This window comes from Pseudorca crassidens, chromosome 7 (genome assembly GCF_039906515.1).
Source record: "Pseudorca crassidens isolate mPseCra1 chromosome 7, mPseCra1.hap1, whole genome shotgun sequence".
NCBI lineage: Eukaryota > Metazoa > Chordata > Mammalia > Artiodactyla > Delphinidae > Pseudorca > Pseudorca crassidens.
Window position 1 is genome coordinate 95491918 of NC_090302.1, and position 17163 is coordinate 95509080.

Genomic DNA, 17163 nt, shown 5'->3' on the forward strand with positions numbered 1-17163 from the left:
TAGCTGCTGGGCCTGGAGGTACCACTGAGGACCCCAACAGCCCTTGAAGCCACTGCAGATCCCCTATAGCTATTGCCAAGGAGCACACAGTTGTTGTTTTGTGAACCACAGAGATGTAAGCAAGTGAAACATCAAGCCCTACCCCCAGACCTGGAGCCATCACATACCCTTGCACTTGATATCCTGTACCCTAGACCAGCAGTCCCCAACTTTTTCGGCACCAGGGACCAGTTTTGTGGAAGACAGTTTTTCCACACACCGGGGGTGGGGATGGTTTGGGGATGATTCAAGCACATTACATGTATTGTGTACTTTATTTCTATTATTACTACATTGTAATATATAATGAAATAATTATACAACTCACCATAATGCAGAATCAGTGGGAGCCCGGGGCTTGTTTTCACTTGCCACTCACTGATAAGGTTTTGACATGAGTCTGCAAGCAATTGATTTATTATGGGCTCTGTGCAGTCAAACCTCTCTGCTAATGATAATCTGTATTTGCAGCCACTCCCCAGAGCTAGCATCACCACCTCAGCTCCACCTGAGATCATCAGTCATTAGATTCTCATACGGAGCACGCAACGTAGATCCCTTGCATGTGCTGTTCACAGCAGGGTTTGTGCTCCTATGAGAATCTATGCTGCCACTGATCTGACAGGAGGCGGAGCTCAGGTGGTAATGCGAGGAATGGGGAGTGGTTGTAAAAACAGATGAAGCTTTTCTCGCTTGCCTGCTGCTTACCTCCTGCTGTACAGCCCAGTACTGGTCTTTGGCCCAGGGGTTGGGGACCCATGTCCTAGACCCAGGGTCAAAGTATGCTCCAGCATGCTCCCACCCACAGGTGAAAGTCCTTCCTTACTGAAGTCACCCCATACAGTCTGGAAGAGGTGGCTGCATCTTCAAATGTACAGATGCCTACACAAGGCTGCAAGGATCATGAAGAATCAGGGAAACATGACACAACCAAAATAACATGGTAAACTCCCAATAACTGATCCCCCCAAAATGGAGATACACAGATTGTCTAACAAATAATTCAAAATAATTCTTCTGCTCAGAGAGCTACAAAAGAACACAGATAAACAATTTAATAAAAATCAGAAAAACAGTAAAAAAACAAAATAAGTTCAACAAAGACATAGAGAACATAAAAAAGAAGCAAACAGAACTTTTGGAGTTGTACAATACAAAGACTGAACTGAAGAATTCAATGAGAGTTTCAACCACAAACTGGACCAAGCAGAAGAAAGAATCAGTGAAGTCAAAGACAGATCATTTGCAATTAGCTAGTCAGAGGAGCAAAAAGGAAAAAAGAATAAAAAGAAGTGAGGTAAGCCTACGGGACTTATGGGACACCATTAAGAGAAACAAGTTATATATTTCTGAAGTCCAAGAAGAAGAGAGGGTGAAAGGGGCAGAGAACTTATTTTTAAAAATAATGGCTGAGGGCTTCCCTGGTGGCGCAGTGGTTGAGAGTCCACCTGCTGGTGCAGGGGACACAGGTTCGTGCCCCGGTCCGGGAAGATCCCACATGCTGCGGAGCGGCTGGGCCCGTGAGCCATGGCCGCTGAGCCTGCGCGTCCGGAGCCTGTGCTCTGCAACGGGAGAGGCCACAGCAGTGAGAGGCCCGCATACTGAAAACAAAAAATTAAAAATAAAAAAATAATGGCTGAGATTTCCCAAATCTGAGGAGAGATTTGGACATCCAAGTTCATGAAGCTCATAGGTCCCCAAATAAATTCAATTCAAATAGATCTCCTCCAAGACACAAAATAATAAAATTGTCAAAAATCAGGCAAAGAGAGAATCTTAAAAACAGCAAGAGGAAAAAAAGCTTGTCCCTTACAAGGGAGCTCCCCATAAGGCTACCACCAGATTTCTCAGCACAAACCTACAGGCCAGGAGAGAGTGGAATGATACATTCAAAGTTCTGAAAGAAAAACATTGCCAACCAAGAATACTTTATGTTCCAAAACTGTCCTTCAGAAAGGAAGCTGAGACAAAGACTTTCCCAGGCAAACAAAAGCTGAGAGAGTTTATCACCACTAGATCTTCCTTACAAGAAATTCTGAGTTCTTCAAGCTGAAATAAAAGGAAGCTAATTAGTAACATGGAAGCATATGAAAATATAAAATGTACTGATAAAGGTAAGTATATAGTCAAATTCAGCATACCCCATTACTCTAATATGGTGTTGTGTTAATCACTCAATGCTGATACAAAGATTAAAGAACAGAAGTATTAAAAATAGCTATAGCTACAATAATTTGTTAATAGATACATGATATAAAAAGACATAAATTGTGATATCAAAAACATAACATGGGCTTCCCTGGTGGCGCAATGGTTGAGAGTCCGCCTGCTGATACAGGGGACATGGGTTCGTGTCCCAGTCAGGGAAGATCCCACACGCCGCGGAGCGGCTGGGCCTGTGAGCCATGGACGGCTGAGCCTGCGCGTCCGGAGCCTGTGCTCCACAACGGGAGAGGTCACAACAGTGAGAGGCCCGCATACCGCAAAAAACAAAACAAAAGAAAACATAACATGTGGGGAGGAGTACAAGGGTAGAGTTTCTACATACAATCGAAGTTAAGCTGTTATCACCTTAAAATAGACTTATATTTATAAGATGTTTTATGTAAGCCTCAGGGTAACCACAAGTCAAAAACTTGCCATAGATACATACAAGATAGAGAAAAGGGAAGCAAAGTATACCACTATGGAAATTCATCAAATCAAAAAGGAAGACAGTAAGAGAGGAAGAAAGGAGCAAAAGAAATTTAAAACATCCAAAAAACCGTAATATGGTATTAGTAAGTCTTTACCTATGAATAATTACTTTAATTGTAAATGGATGAAATTTTCCAATCAAAAAAGCATAGAGTGGCTGAATGGACAAAAAAAAAAGTCAACTATATGCTGCCTACAAGAGACTCATTTCAACTTTAAGGACACAGAAAAACTCAAAGTGAAGGGATAGAAAAATATATTCCATGCAAATGTAAACCAAGAAGTAGCAGGTATACCTATGTTTATATCAGACAAAACAGACTTTAATCCAGAAACTGGTACAAGAGACAAAGGAGGTCAGTCATCTTATAATGGTAAAGGGGTCAATTCATTAAGAAGATAAAATAATTGTAAATATACATGTACCCAACATTGGAGAACCTGAATATATTAATCAAATATTAACATATCTGAAGGGAGAAATAGATAACGATATAATAATAGTAGCAGTCTTCAATACCCCACTTTTAACAATGGATAAGTCATAGAGACAGAAAATCAATAAGGAAACATTGGACTTGACTTGTGCTTTAGACCAAATGGGCCTAACAGAATTTACAAGAGAATTCTATTAAACATATCAAGAAGAATTAATGCCAGTCCTTCTCAAACTATTCCCAAAAATGGAAGAGGAAGAAATACTCTCAAATTCATTTTTCAAGGCCAACATTATCCTGATACAAAAGCCAGATACAAGGAAAGAAAACTATAGGCCAATATCCCTGATGAACATAGATGCAAAAATTCTCAACGAAATACTAGCAAACTAAATTGAACAACACGTTAAAAAGATCATACACCATGGTCAAGTGGGATTTATTCTTGAATTCAAGGATAGTTCAATATACTCAAATCAATAAATATGATATCCCACATTAATAGAGTGAAAGATAAAAATCATATGGTCATCTTATTAGGTGCAGAAAAAGCATTTGACATAATTCACATCATTTCATAATAAACAGTCTCAAAAAAGTCAGTATAGAAGGAACATACCTCAACACAATAAAGGCCATGTATGGCAAGCCTACAGCTAACATCAGACTCAGTGGAGAAAGGTTGAAAGTTTTTCATCTAAGATAAGGAATAAGACAAGGGTGCCCACTCACACCACTGATTAAACAGTACTGGAAGTCCTAGCCAGAGCAATTAGGCAAAAAAAAAAAAAAAAGAAAGAAAGAAAGAAAAGAGAAATAAAAGGCTTATAAACCAAAATTACCTCATCTCTATTTGCAGATGACATGATCTTATACAGTTGACCCTTGAACAACACAGATTTGAACTGTGCAGGTCCACTTACACATGGATTTCTTTCATTAGTATGTACTACAGTACTACACAATCCACTATGGGTTGAATCCATGGATGCAGAACTGTGGATACAGAGGGCCAACTGTAAGGTTATATATGGATTTTTGACTGTGTGAAGTGTCGGCACCCCCAACCCCTACATTGTTCAAGGGTCAACTGTATATAGAAAACCCTAAAGACTCCCTCAAAAAACTGAAAACTAATCAACAAATTCAGTAAATAGCAAGATACAAAATCAACACACAAAAAACAGTTGCATTTCTATACACTAATAGTGAACTATCTGAAAAAGAAATAAAGGAAAAAAATCTCATTTACAATTGCATCAAAGCAATAGAATACTTAGGGATAAATTTAACCAAGAAACTGAAAGATCTATGTACCAAAAATAAGAAATTGATGAAAAAAAATTGAAGAAATGGAAAGATAACCTGTGTTCATGGATCAGAAGAGTTAATATTGTTAAAATGACTACACTACCCAAAGCCATCTATAGATTCAATACAAATCCCTATTAGAATTCCAGTGGCATTTTTCACAAAAATAGAAAAAATAATCCTAAAATTCATATGGAACCCAAAAAAACCCTGAATAGCCAAAGCAATCTTGAGAAAGAACAAAGCTGAAAGCATATGCTTCCTGATTTCAAACTATGCTACAAAACTGTAGTAATCAAAACAGTGTGGTACTGACATAAAAACAGACACATAGATCAATGGAACAGAATCAAGAAACTAGAAATAAACCCATGCATATATAGTCAACTAATATTTGACAAGAGAGTCAAGAATGTTCAATGGGGAAAAAATAGTCTCTTCAATAAATAGTGTTAAAAAAACTGGATATTCACATGCAAAAGAATGAAATTGGACCTCTATATTATAACATTAACAAAAATTAACTCAAAATGGATTAAGGACTTGATTGTAAGACTTGAAACCATAAAACTCCTAGAAGAAAACATATGGAAAAAGCTCCTCAGTGTTGGTCTTGGCAATGATTTTTTGGATATGACACCAAATGCACATGCAACAAAAGGAGAAATCAACAAATGGGACTACATCAAACTAACAAGTTTCTGTACAACAAAAGAAACATCAACAGGATGAAAGTTCAACCTACAGAATGGGAGAAAATATTTGCAAGCCATCTATCTGATAATCGGTAATTATCCAAAATATATAAGTAACTCATACAACTCAATAGTAAAGCCCCCCGAATAATCAGATTTTTAAATGGGCAAAGGACCTGAATAGAAGTATTCTATTTTTTTCTATATTTCTATGACAAAAGAAGACATTCAAATGGCCAACAAATACATGTAAGGGTATTTGACATCACTAAGCATCAGAGAAATGCAAATCAGAACCACAATGAGATGTCTCTTCATACCTGTTAAAATAGCGATCAATCACCAAAAAGATAAGAGATAACAAGTGTTGTTGAGGATATGGAGAAAGGGGAATCCTTGTACACTGTTGGTGGGAATGTAAATTGGTGCAGCCACTATGGAAAGCAGTATGGAGTTTCCTCAAAAATTAACAGTAGAACTACTGTATCATCTGGCAATCCCATTCTGTATATGTATCCAAAGGTAATGAAATCACTATCTCGTAAAGATATCTTTACCCCCATGTTCATTACAGCATTATTTACAATAGCCAAGACATGGAAACAACCTAATATCCATCAATAGATGAATGGATAAAGAAAATATGATACGTGTATGTGTGTGTGTGTGTGCATGTGTGTGTGTGTGTATGTGTGTGTTGGCTTAAAACTGTAGACAAATATATAGGATATATTCAGACATAAAAAAGAAGGAAATCTTGCCATTTGCAATAACATAGATGGACCTTGAGGGCATTATGCTAAATGAAATAAGTCAGAGAAAGACAAATACTGTATGATATCATTTATATGTGGAATTTTAAAAAGCCAAACTCATAGAAACAGAGAGTAGATTTTGGTTGCCAGGGTTTGGGAGGTGGGGGAAATGAGAAGATGTTGGTCAAAGGGTACAAAGTTCTAGTTATAAGAGGAATAAATTCTGGGAATCTAATCTGCAGCTCGGTGCCTAGAGTTAACAGTACTACATTGTATAGTACTTGGAAGTTACTGAGAAAGTAGATCTTAAGTGTTCTCACCATTACAACAGTGACAACAAAAATTAGCAATTTTGTCAGGTGAAGGATGTGTTAACTAACCTTATGTTGTAAACATTTTGCAATATATACGTGTCTCAATCATCATACTGTACAAAAGAAAGAAGCCATGTTAGAAGCAGCTAAAAGAGACTGAACACAAATGAAAAGATGGGAACATGGAGAATTTCTTTAAGAAAACAAAGTGAAATGGAAAACATTAAAGAGTTAAGCAAGATTAAAGAGAAATGATAGTGATGAAAGCAGATTAGCTCAGTGCTCAGAGAACTGTGCATGACAGCGTGACTTTGTGCAGCAGGACTGTAAATGCAAATGCCCTTTAATCCAGCAACTCCTTACAAGTACTCTACACACAGGGAAGATACACTGTCAGTAATGTTCATTCTAGCATGATGTGTAATAGCAAAAATCAGTAAACGACTTAATGACCTCTCAGTAGGAGGCTGGTTAAATCAGTTGTAGCAGATTTATGCGAAGCATACAATTAACTCTCCTAAAAGTGACTTTCTTTGCATGTGCTGACATAGACATATATCTATGACACATGGTTAAGTAGAAAAAGTAAAAAGTGCAAAATGTATATACCTATAGCTTGATTACCCCTCAAGAAAGCATATATTACCAGTTTATACTTATATGTAGATTTTTCTGGAAGGATTCAAGAAAAACGATCAAACGTGCTGTCTCTCTTGGTGAGGATTTGGAGTTTGTGGTGGAGAGAGATTCCCTTTTCATCATATTTAGGGTTTGTCAAAGGTTTATCTTGTGATCAGTTTAAAATTCAGAATAAACTTGAAATAACACACATGACTAGATTGTCCACAACTTTTGAAATCAAAATCTAGAAATAATACATAACATGAATGAGACAGACATATAAGCAGTGTGTCATTTAGAGAAGTGCCCTAGCACCTGTGGTCTCAGATTGATATCCCCGAGTTGTCTCCTCTGACCACCGTAGGGCAACTCACCTCCCTCCCTCCACTTCAAGAGATGTCACCCAGGTTAGAGTGACTTCCATGGGAGGTATCAAGACTTCACTACACCACGCTGAACCCTAAAGCCCCAAAGAAAGAGTTTTGCTAGGCAAGATTTTTATCTCTTTACTAGCACCTGCTTTTTTAAATTAGAAAGTTTACAACTTTGTTTTAAATACTAGCAAACCATCTCCCCCAAAACAGTGTTGGCTTAAAGATGTAGACAAATGTACAGTAATAGTTAAATATATTATGAACAACCTAGTATTTCTTGGAGCAAAACCATGAAGTAATATTCAGGCCTGACTCTTGCATTGCCACGCCAAGCTCCAAGAAGCTGTGAGTAGACAAAGGAAGAGGTAAGAGAAAGCGACTAAAAAATACAAAAAATTCAGTCTGAACCTTAAAAATATGTATTTACGTGTTTTAAATTTAAGATGTTAATATTTAACATATTTTTAAGATTCAGACCAGTTATATACACACAGGCATTTTGTGAGTCATGATTTTATTTCTTTTTTTTAATTATGGTAAAATGCACATAACATAAATTTTACCATCTTAACTGTCTTTAAGGGTACAGTTTAGTAATGTTCAGTACATTCACTTTGCTCACAACCCATCTCTAGAATTCTTTTCATCTTCCCAAACCGAAACTCTATACCCATTAAACAGCTACTGTCCATCCCACCCTCTCTCCACAGCCCCAGGCAACCATTATTCTACTTTCTGTCTCTATGAATGGGACTACTCCAGGGGCATCAGATGAGTGGAATCATACAATATTTGTCCTTTAGTGACTTGAATTGCCTACTTCACTGAGCATAATAAAGGGTAACCGCATGGTTCATCCATGTCGTGGCGTGTATCAGAGTTCCCTTCCTTCCTAAGGCTGAATGATACTCCACTGTATCAATATACCCCATTTTGTTTATCCATTCATTTGTCGATGGACATTTGGGTTGCTTCCACCTTTGGCTGTTGTGAATAGTGCTGCTATGAACAAACATGATGTCCACCATTTTATTCTTAATGAAACATCTCTTTATGTGCTTGGTTTTCAGGCCCAGACCCACGGGAAGTGGCCCGTGAAGTGGTACGCTCCGGAATGCATCAACTACTTCAAGTTCTCCAGCAAGAGTGACGTCTGGAGCTTTGGAGTGTTAATGTGGGAAGCATTTTCCTACGGGCAGAAGCCGTATCGGGTGAGCTACATTTGCTTCATTTCCTAATTAACAGATCATCAAAACAGATAAGCCCCAGATTATCTTTAAAGGACCCTGAAAATCATCAAATCTGGACACCCTTTCTGAGTCTTTATCTTTTGAGAGTGGGGGGTGAATATGATCTCACTTTATTCTAAACTGAAAGAAATATTTGAAGCTATCTGGACAGTATGTGGGGTTTTTTTAATTGTGTATTACACATATAAATATGCATAAAATATGTCAACAAAAATTCAATTAACTATCAAGTTAAGAAGGGTAAAAGGGAATTTTATTTGAGCCAAACTGAGGACTATAACCCAGGAAGTAGATTCTCGGAAAGCTCTGAGAACTGTTCCACCGTTAGAAGTCAAAGGCACAGTCATATATATTTTTGAGACAAAGGATCATACGTCAAAATGACATACCGATATTTTACATAAAGGTCACTAGGGATACACAGTCCAGGTAAACATGTACAGAGGGAGCGGCAAGTCACCATGACCTACAGAGCTAGGAAAGAGCACTGTTTTTTAAAGAAGTTACAGTGCTAGCGTCAGAAGAAAGGAAAAAAAGTGATCTTTATGGTCAAACAGACACTCCCATCTTTGAGGAGCTCTGGTTAATGTGTAATGCAGATGCACACTGCACAGCAGGGAGGGAGGGAGAATGTCCAAACAAACACAGAATTTTATGTTTAATTTTTTTCTTGTCCTGCCTTAAAATATAAATTTTATTTCATCAAATGTATACCCAAATCACCATTTATTAGATTTGAAATAGAAATAATGGCTATTCCCGTTATCAAATTTGTAGCTGTTACCTTTTTTTCGATTTTTTTCTTTCATATATATATATATATATATATATATATATATATATATATATATATATATATATACTGAAAAGTGCACAAATCCTAGGCCACAGCTTGATGGATTTTCACAATTGGGACACACCCATGAAGCCAGCCCCCAAATGAAGAAACAGAACAGAAGCCCCCCTTTCCCCCTGCACACACAAAACTTACCCCAAGGGTAACCCATCTGACTTCTAGCATCATAGATTAGGTGCTCCTGGTACTTCCCTGGTGGTCCAGTGGTTAAGACTCCACGCTTTCAATGAGGGGGGCCCAGGTTCGGTCCCTGGTCAGAGAACTAGATCCTACATGCCGCAGCTAAAAAGATCCCACATGCCACAACTAAAGATCTTGCACATGACAATGAAGATCCCGTGTGCTGCAACTAAAACCCAGAGCAGCCAAATAAATATTAAAAAAATAGATTAGGTGCTCCTATTTTTTGTACTTTATATAGTTGAAATCACACAGCATGTACTCTTTTGTTTCTTTTGGGAGGTAGGATGTATTTGTTTTGTTTTGCTGCGTGCTATGTTTAAAAAGCTCAAGAATATTTTGTGTGTTTTAGGGAATGAAAGGCAGTGAAGTTTCTGCTATGCTGGAGAAAGGAGAGAGGATGGGGTGCCCTCCAGGGTGTCCGAGAGAGATGTACGAGCTGATGACCCTGTGCTGGACCTATGAGTGAGTACCCAGCCCTTCCTGCCATTTAGCCCAATGCTCTGGAGGCAGATAGAATTGCTGAGCACTAAAAAGGAGCATGAATTCTGTCTTTTCATGAATCAGGGATGGGCTCCTTTCTAAACAAACAATGGGGGGAGAGGTCTTGCTTCCTGGACCACACACTTATATTCTTTAGTCTAAAGAGTATAGACAATTACTCTAATTCGGGATATCAAAATTTAAACGTAGATAATATTGGCCAAAGGGTGGAGGGGTGGTCAAAGTAAAAACATACGCTTAAGGGTCTGGTCTGGTGATACGTGCTATTTTGGCATGAGCGGATGGCAGAGGTACTTAGCAGGGGGATGTCATACTTCCTAATTCCTGACCACCTTTCAGAGTGAGGCATGACCACGGATGGTGGCCAGTTCACAGATGGATTGGCCAAGGTAGCACTTCCCTAGAAGCAACTCAGAACTTGGAACAGTGGCCCTAGAGTCTGCACTGAGGGGCCTCACATGGCCTGCCTGGTAGAGCACATGTGACGTTGTAGGCAGGTGATGTCCAGGGCAGCTCAGCTGGCAAGGGAAACACACTGCACCTAAGAATCAGGGACGTGGCCTTTGACCTTGCCTGGGTTTGGCAGCCTGGACATGCATCATGGGGAAACCTCCAAGCCATGGTCTCTGTCCCTCTGACACTGAAGTGTGCGTATAGCGCCCTTGCAACTTGGCAATGATTCAGGTCTGTCATCCGGAGGAGCTCATATATCTGCCAGTAGATTTGGTACTTCGAGGGTCAGGTTTGTTCTCAGATATGACAGCTGATATTGCAAGAGTATCTTCAGGATGATGGATATTTCAGGTGCTTTCAGATGCCACCTGGGATTCTGCAACACCCCGGGAAGCATCTTCCACAACTGTAGCTGGGAGTGGAAGTGAAGAATCTCATTATTATCTAGAAGTGACCCAGGGTCAGCAAAAGAGAGGGCAGTTATTTCCCTGCCACTTTCCTCATGGAGGTTACAATTCTGGGCTAGGCAAACAGGAAACAAATTAACCCCAACGTAAACGCCTGATTATGTATTGTGATGGGTGCTATAGAGCAAGCTACAGGGAGCTTTGAATGAGAGAAGAGAGTTTTGGGGGGAGGGTCATACTTCCATTGGAGAGTCCATACTGGCCTCTTTTAGGGAGGGGCATTCCAACCGAGAACTGCAGGTTGAGGAGCTTGAGTGCCGGCAATGCCCCCACTAGGCACGAGGGTCAGAGCGGAAAGAGCACCCCAGACCCAGGTAGTCGGGAGTGACCAGGACGCTGGCACACACACAGGACACTTGACCACCCTCCTCTGCAGAAACTCAGTGATGTCCTAGAGGCAACCTCACCCATGGTATAAAGGAGAGGTTCCCTGGGAAACCTGACCAGGTGTCTTTGCTGAGGGCCAGTCTGTACTCCTGTTTCCCTACACTAGTTTGTTTGCTTGGTGCTAGGCTGCTGGGTGGATGAAACCCTTATAGCAAGACTCAAAGGGACTCTTGGTGCATTTGGATCCCCATGGTAGGAGTAGAACACCCTGTTTGGCAAAGATGTTGAAGTTGTGTTCTTTGGCTTGAAGTTTAGTAGCAGGAGGGAGGCTTTCCTTCCGTGTGGACACAGGTTTCCACACATGGTCCTACATCCCAGGCTTGGCCATCACGTCCCCTCCTGCAACACAATGTGGTGGCCAGAGACATCTTCCCACAGTGAGTGTGGTCTATAGACATGACCACAGATGGCTGATATTTTTACGCAGTTTTATTGCCTGCTCTTGAAAGCTGTAGGTGCAACCATTTGTTTGATGCCCTTTGACAAGACAACCTATTTTGGTTCTGTAGAAGCCACCCTGCCCTTATAACAGTAAATGATTCTTGGTTCCCATGGGTGGTCCCTGGCTGTTCTCTTATAACTAGACTGAACCATGTGAAATCACAGTTGTTGTAGGTCAAAAAGGTTGAATGTGGACAGTTCATGCAGTTTAACCTCAAGTTCTATGTCACTTTTTGGGCAGTTTTACCCACTTGCAATATAGCCAAAACTCTTGCAAAATAAAATTAACTTCCAAGCAAGGATAGACTCTCCGAATTTTAAGAAATACTTGCTTCCAACTGATTCTGTTCAGTATGCCCATGTTAGAGAAAGCAGAGATGTCTATAGAAGTTTGTTTAGAGGTTGCAAGTTGTTAAAAAAACTTTTACCCATGGTTTATATACATCATCGCCTCACCTGCCAACAGTGACAGAAGTAAGGCCTGGCCACGTTAAGGTTTAGAATAGCAGCGTCTTTTCAGAAAATCCAGAGCCATCTGATTGGGGTGTGGGGAGGGGAAGTTTAAATTGTGTCCACATTTTTTTTAAAAAAAGATTGAGTCAAACGTTAAATATATATCTGCAGCACACTGACCAACTAAGTATTTTCAGACACGTTCTGTTTTGCTAGGTCATAAGGAGAGAGTCTCTGAACCTGCGGTTAAAAGATCCTGACTTTGAGAACAAAACTTTCCCATCTTTAAGGTGGACAGGAGTCACCTGGGAACCTTGTTGAATGCATATTGCGTTCTTTAGGTCTGGGGTGGGCCTAACATTGTATTCCCCAGAGGCTTCTGGTCAGCCACACTTAGAGCAGGGATGCAGTGTGACCGCAGGCTCATGAGGAAGTGGGGCGCCGCCACTCCACTAGCGCTTGGCCTGCAAAGACCCCTGCTGTGACCAGCACTTTTTCACAAGCATTGATTACAAACAATAATGCCTCTCTTCCCTTTGCAGCGTGGAGAACAGGCCCGGATTTGTAGCAGTGGAACTGCGGCTGCGCAATTACTACTACGATGTGGTTAACTAACGGCTCTGGCGCCCTTCTGTGGCTGCCTTTGAGCAAATGAGCAGTCGAGGGAAGACTATTCCAATGCTTTGATTTTGAGTCTCCATCTTCCTCCGCCCGGGAGAGCCAGCTCAGGTGGAATGTTCCACTGACTGTCGTTCCCCAAAGCCTGTCCTGGAACACGCCCTCCACAAAGCAACCCGTCCCAGAGGAGCGGTGGGAAGACAGACAGACACCAGGACCAAGGGTCCCGTGGATTCATGTGTGTTTCTTGTCTGTGTGGCAGGTTATTTGCAGGATTTGTTTCCAAATTTCTTTGTCTTTTCAGTTCTCGGGCTCCTGGGCTGCATTTGAATACCCAGCATCACCATGGGGTGCTGAACCCTCTTGCCCATTTCGGCTGCATTTTCAGTGGCCAGAGGGTGCCCTTGGCTTGTGATGCCTGCCGTGGAGGGAAGGAAGGGAGAGGAGAAGAGGTTTGACTGCCTCCAGAACATGGCCCCTACAGGTCCCAAGACTGAGCCCTGCCACTGAAAAACATTCCCCGATAAAAGTGTTTTGAGGCTTAAAAAAATCAGGCTGGACCACTGCAATTTCTAAGCCTGTAGCCCAGTTAAGGGAAAATAAAAAGTATGGATACTGCTTTTGCTCTATGTGTTCTGAGGCAGAAGACTCACATCTGTATGAAAAATGGAGCCTGTTGGAATGAATTGGCTTGGCTTACTTTCCCCCCAAAAGCCTCTCTGAAGACTGTACTTGACTGGAGACTAATAAATAAAGTTCTTCGTGGAGACCCAGTAGGGAAGAGGATGTCTGTCCTCTCAGGTCTGACCTAGGACAGACAGCAGGGTACAGCGGGCTGTCGTCTGCTTAGTGGGGTCCAAGCTTGCTCTCCCCTAGAGAGGGCCTGCAGCCAGAATTCCCTGACTTTTTCTGTATTCATAGTGAGGGACAACCTGGTGGCCAAGGTCATCTAAAGAGGAGTTTCTAAGGCAAGTATCAATTCACAATAAAGCCACAGATCCTGACCCTCTCCACAAGTAAACCTCATTGAGTGTGACTTTGGGTTGAAGATACAAGACCCGAGAACTTTTTTCTAGTCCCTGAGTCTTAGTTAATCCTTGGCTAATGTTTGATCTCATTGATATCAGATTTGCTGTAGCCATCCTTCTCAGGTCAGTCGAGACACAAAAACTCAGACCATCTTGTCTTCAGTGGTACCTAAGACATTTTAAAGTGTACATCCAGCCTATGGCCACAGAGGAGGCCCCACTCATGACAGGGGAGCCAGGCACGAAGAAAGGCAGCAGTCGGCACCCCAGCTTAGCTAGCAGAAGACATGGGTCCACTGGTAGAACTTGTGTTAAGAAACTTTCAGAAGCCGCCCATGCTTTTTTGCCACATGGTGGTTTAATCATCGTGTTAAAGAGAGGATCCCTGTGTGCTGAGCAGATACTCAAAACAACGGCAATGCACATGCAGAGTCCCTGAGATTATAAAGATGAGTGACACAATCTCTGTGGTCAGGTTGTTTGTAGAATCATCACAGAAAGGGCTGGATAAAGCAGTAATGGCATCTGAGAAAGAGACCATCCATACACACTGCTGAACTCCCAGGGTCCTTCTTCTACCCGCAAAGTGTGTCTTTAGCAAGGCCACACACTTACAGGAATAGAGGGCATGCATGTCATAAACATGTAGAGCTCTTGCCTTCTTTCCAGTGGGATTTTCCACACTGTCTAGCAGCTCAACACACTTCCCAGGAGTCTGGGGATGAAGAACATCTAGAATGTGAGTGGGCAAGAGATGCCCTGCCCAGGAGGCAGCCAGCACTCCCCTCCGCTCTGTCCTCTGCTTCTCCCCCTAGTGGAAAGAGGCCTGTGTGTAGAATTTTCACTGTGGCCGCTCGCCCAAGTCTTGTCTAGTGAAAATTGTGTCCTGCGTTAGAGATAACTGTTCTCCTCCCTGGGGTCACAGAGGAAGGCACATAGGGAAAGGCACCTTTGTGGAAGGATTTATGATGTAAATGAGCAAAATTTGGAAGCTTAGGGCTTACTGCAGGGCTGGGCTTTCACATGCATGCTGCCCTTCTGATGGGTCTAACCACGTCTTTACCTGGGTCTGGGCGCCCTCCATGTGCCTTCACCTTTTGGTCCATGTTTAGCAGGAACAAAAGGACAGCACATCAGACACACGGCCCTGGCCAGTACCAATTGTCTGCTGATGCCACAAACACTTTGTCACCTCAGTGGGACGAAAAGTTTTTGTAGCAGAAACACAGTTCATTCTGTGGTTAAAATAATTACAAGTTCTTTTCGTTTGAGCATGTCCTTCCCCTGCACTTCCCCTGTACCAGCCTTGCCTTTGTCCTTTGCGTGGTGACTTCACATTTACCCCAGCCCAATGACTGCAACCCCACCTGGGTTTTCACATGTAGGGGTGACCGCCGGTTTATCAGGCTCCCACACTCCCAAAGAGCACACTCTACCTGTCAATCCGGGCATCATATTCTCCGTTCATTTCAGAAGAGCAATCTTTTGTCACTGGACTTTTTTTCAACTGTGATTTTTAATAAAACTTTTAAATGAGCTTTGTGATGATTTTCATGGATGTGATTAAAGTATGATAGGTTATACTGTCAAATCCACGGTGCCAAACAGCATTGTCAAATGTGCAACATATATTTTAAAAAATGGTAAGTCCCCAGCCACATCCTAAAAAGATGGATGTATGCAGGCTGGTTGGAGCAGATCTGGAAGCTTCTGCCATGCACAGAAGGAAAAGGCCTGTCAAGGAGGGCCCTGGCCCGCCATGATCCTCTGTTCACGGGCAGGGGATCTGCCCAGCGAGAGCCTCACAGCTCACATCGTACACTAATGAGAGGTGGGCTAACGAGACAGAAATCCCAAAAGAGGCCAGAGCAGCATTGTGGCTGGTGAACTTTCCCTTTCTCTGTACAGATAGCTTAGGGAGCACTGGGGGTATCAAGAAAAGATATCCAGAGCCCCCATCCCCTGTTTTAAAGGAGGTTACACACATGCATGGACATCGCATACATACACATACATACACACACACACCATGCACATACACACACTGCAATAAGCACACACGCACACTGAACCTTATTCCGAATGACCACTTCAATGCCACTGTGGGGCAGACATCCTGCCTCGGAATACATGCTAGCGGATCTAGTCATCTCTCTTCTACCTGCTCTGGGCCTGGGTAAAGTACCAGAGTCTCTCCTGGCCATCAGCCTCCCTCCCAGCCCCACTAGAGGTCCTCCGGCTCCTGGCAGGCAGAGGTTTGGAGGAGACCTGGGTTGGCTGGCCTCACACTCCATTGGTGGGCCCTGAGACCAGGAGGGCCCCAGAAGGGGGATGACTGCCAAAAAGCCCTTTGGCTGGTTTCCCTGGAAGCAGGGCACAACAGGTGGTCTCCGGCACTGACCTTGGGCGAGTCATGCAAACTCAACCTCCTGATGTGCATGACTGCAGCTGAGGGTTACCCACTGACCTACGATGACATGTGTAAGTGCTGGCCACAGAGGCCAGGAGCCATATTCTAAAAATGCCAGCGGGCCCCACAGCCTGTGCTCCCAAGAGCAATGGGCGACCTGGTCGATGGGGATTCTGTAGGCCAGCAGGTGGCACTGTGTGACAGCTCAGGCAGTGACTTCTTCAACCCCAGGGAGGGCGCAGAACCCAGGTAATCACATGTTTGTGATCCTTGGAAGCAGGGATGTGAGATGGCTTTGTCACCAAAGTGAGCTCGGGCAGAGAGAGATTTTAAGACCTGCCCTTGTCTTTCCAAGGGGAGGAGGGGACTTCAGAACCAGCCAATAAACACTTTCTCTTTTTAGAAGAAGCACCCATTAGACCTTGTCTGTCCTGAGCTGCTGTTAAGATGAGAGCTGCTGGGGCCCGAAGGAAAGGGGGGCGGCAGAGAACAGCTGACTTCCTGTAAGCTTGGGTGACTTCTTGTCCACTCAAGAGTTCCATTTCATTGAAATTGGCCCATTCTGGTGTTGTTGACTGGAGGAAGAGAATGTGTTTTTCCCATCCCACCCACACAGGCCAAACCGAGGGGTCTGAAAACTAACCCCCCATATGGGGGGGAGGGGGCTATGAATGACATTGCTATAAAGAAACGTATCAAATGACCACCTGATACATGGAAGTGACAACTCATTGTGTGACCCTGAACTGCCTATCAATTTGTAGAACACCTAAGGCCAGGAGCATGAGTGGCTCCCAGCTTCTGAAATATAAAGCTGATTTTCAGAAAAATGAAAATAATTTGAAAGAGCCAGAAAGAGATTCTAGTTCAGGA

The 17163-nt window shown here is 42.4% G+C and overlaps 1 protein-coding gene across 2 annotated transcripts in view; it reads left to right on the top strand.

The window, feature by feature from the left end:
- Positions 1–15417, top strand: part of SYK (spleen associated tyrosine kinase) — a 96880-nt gene extending 81463 nt beyond the window's left edge. For both annotated transcript variants that reach the window (XM_067745028.1, XM_067745029.1), the window contains 3 exons: positions 8314–8454; positions 9882–9994; positions 12777–15417. In XM_067745028.1, the coding sequence (XP_067601129.1) occupies positions 8314–8454; positions 9882–9994; positions 12777–12849 (327 nt within the window). In that variant the 3' untranslated portion in view covers positions 12850–15417. The remainder of the gene's footprint in view (positions 1–8313; positions 8455–9881; positions 9995–12776) is intronic.
- Positions 15418–17163: the final 1746 nt, after the last annotated feature.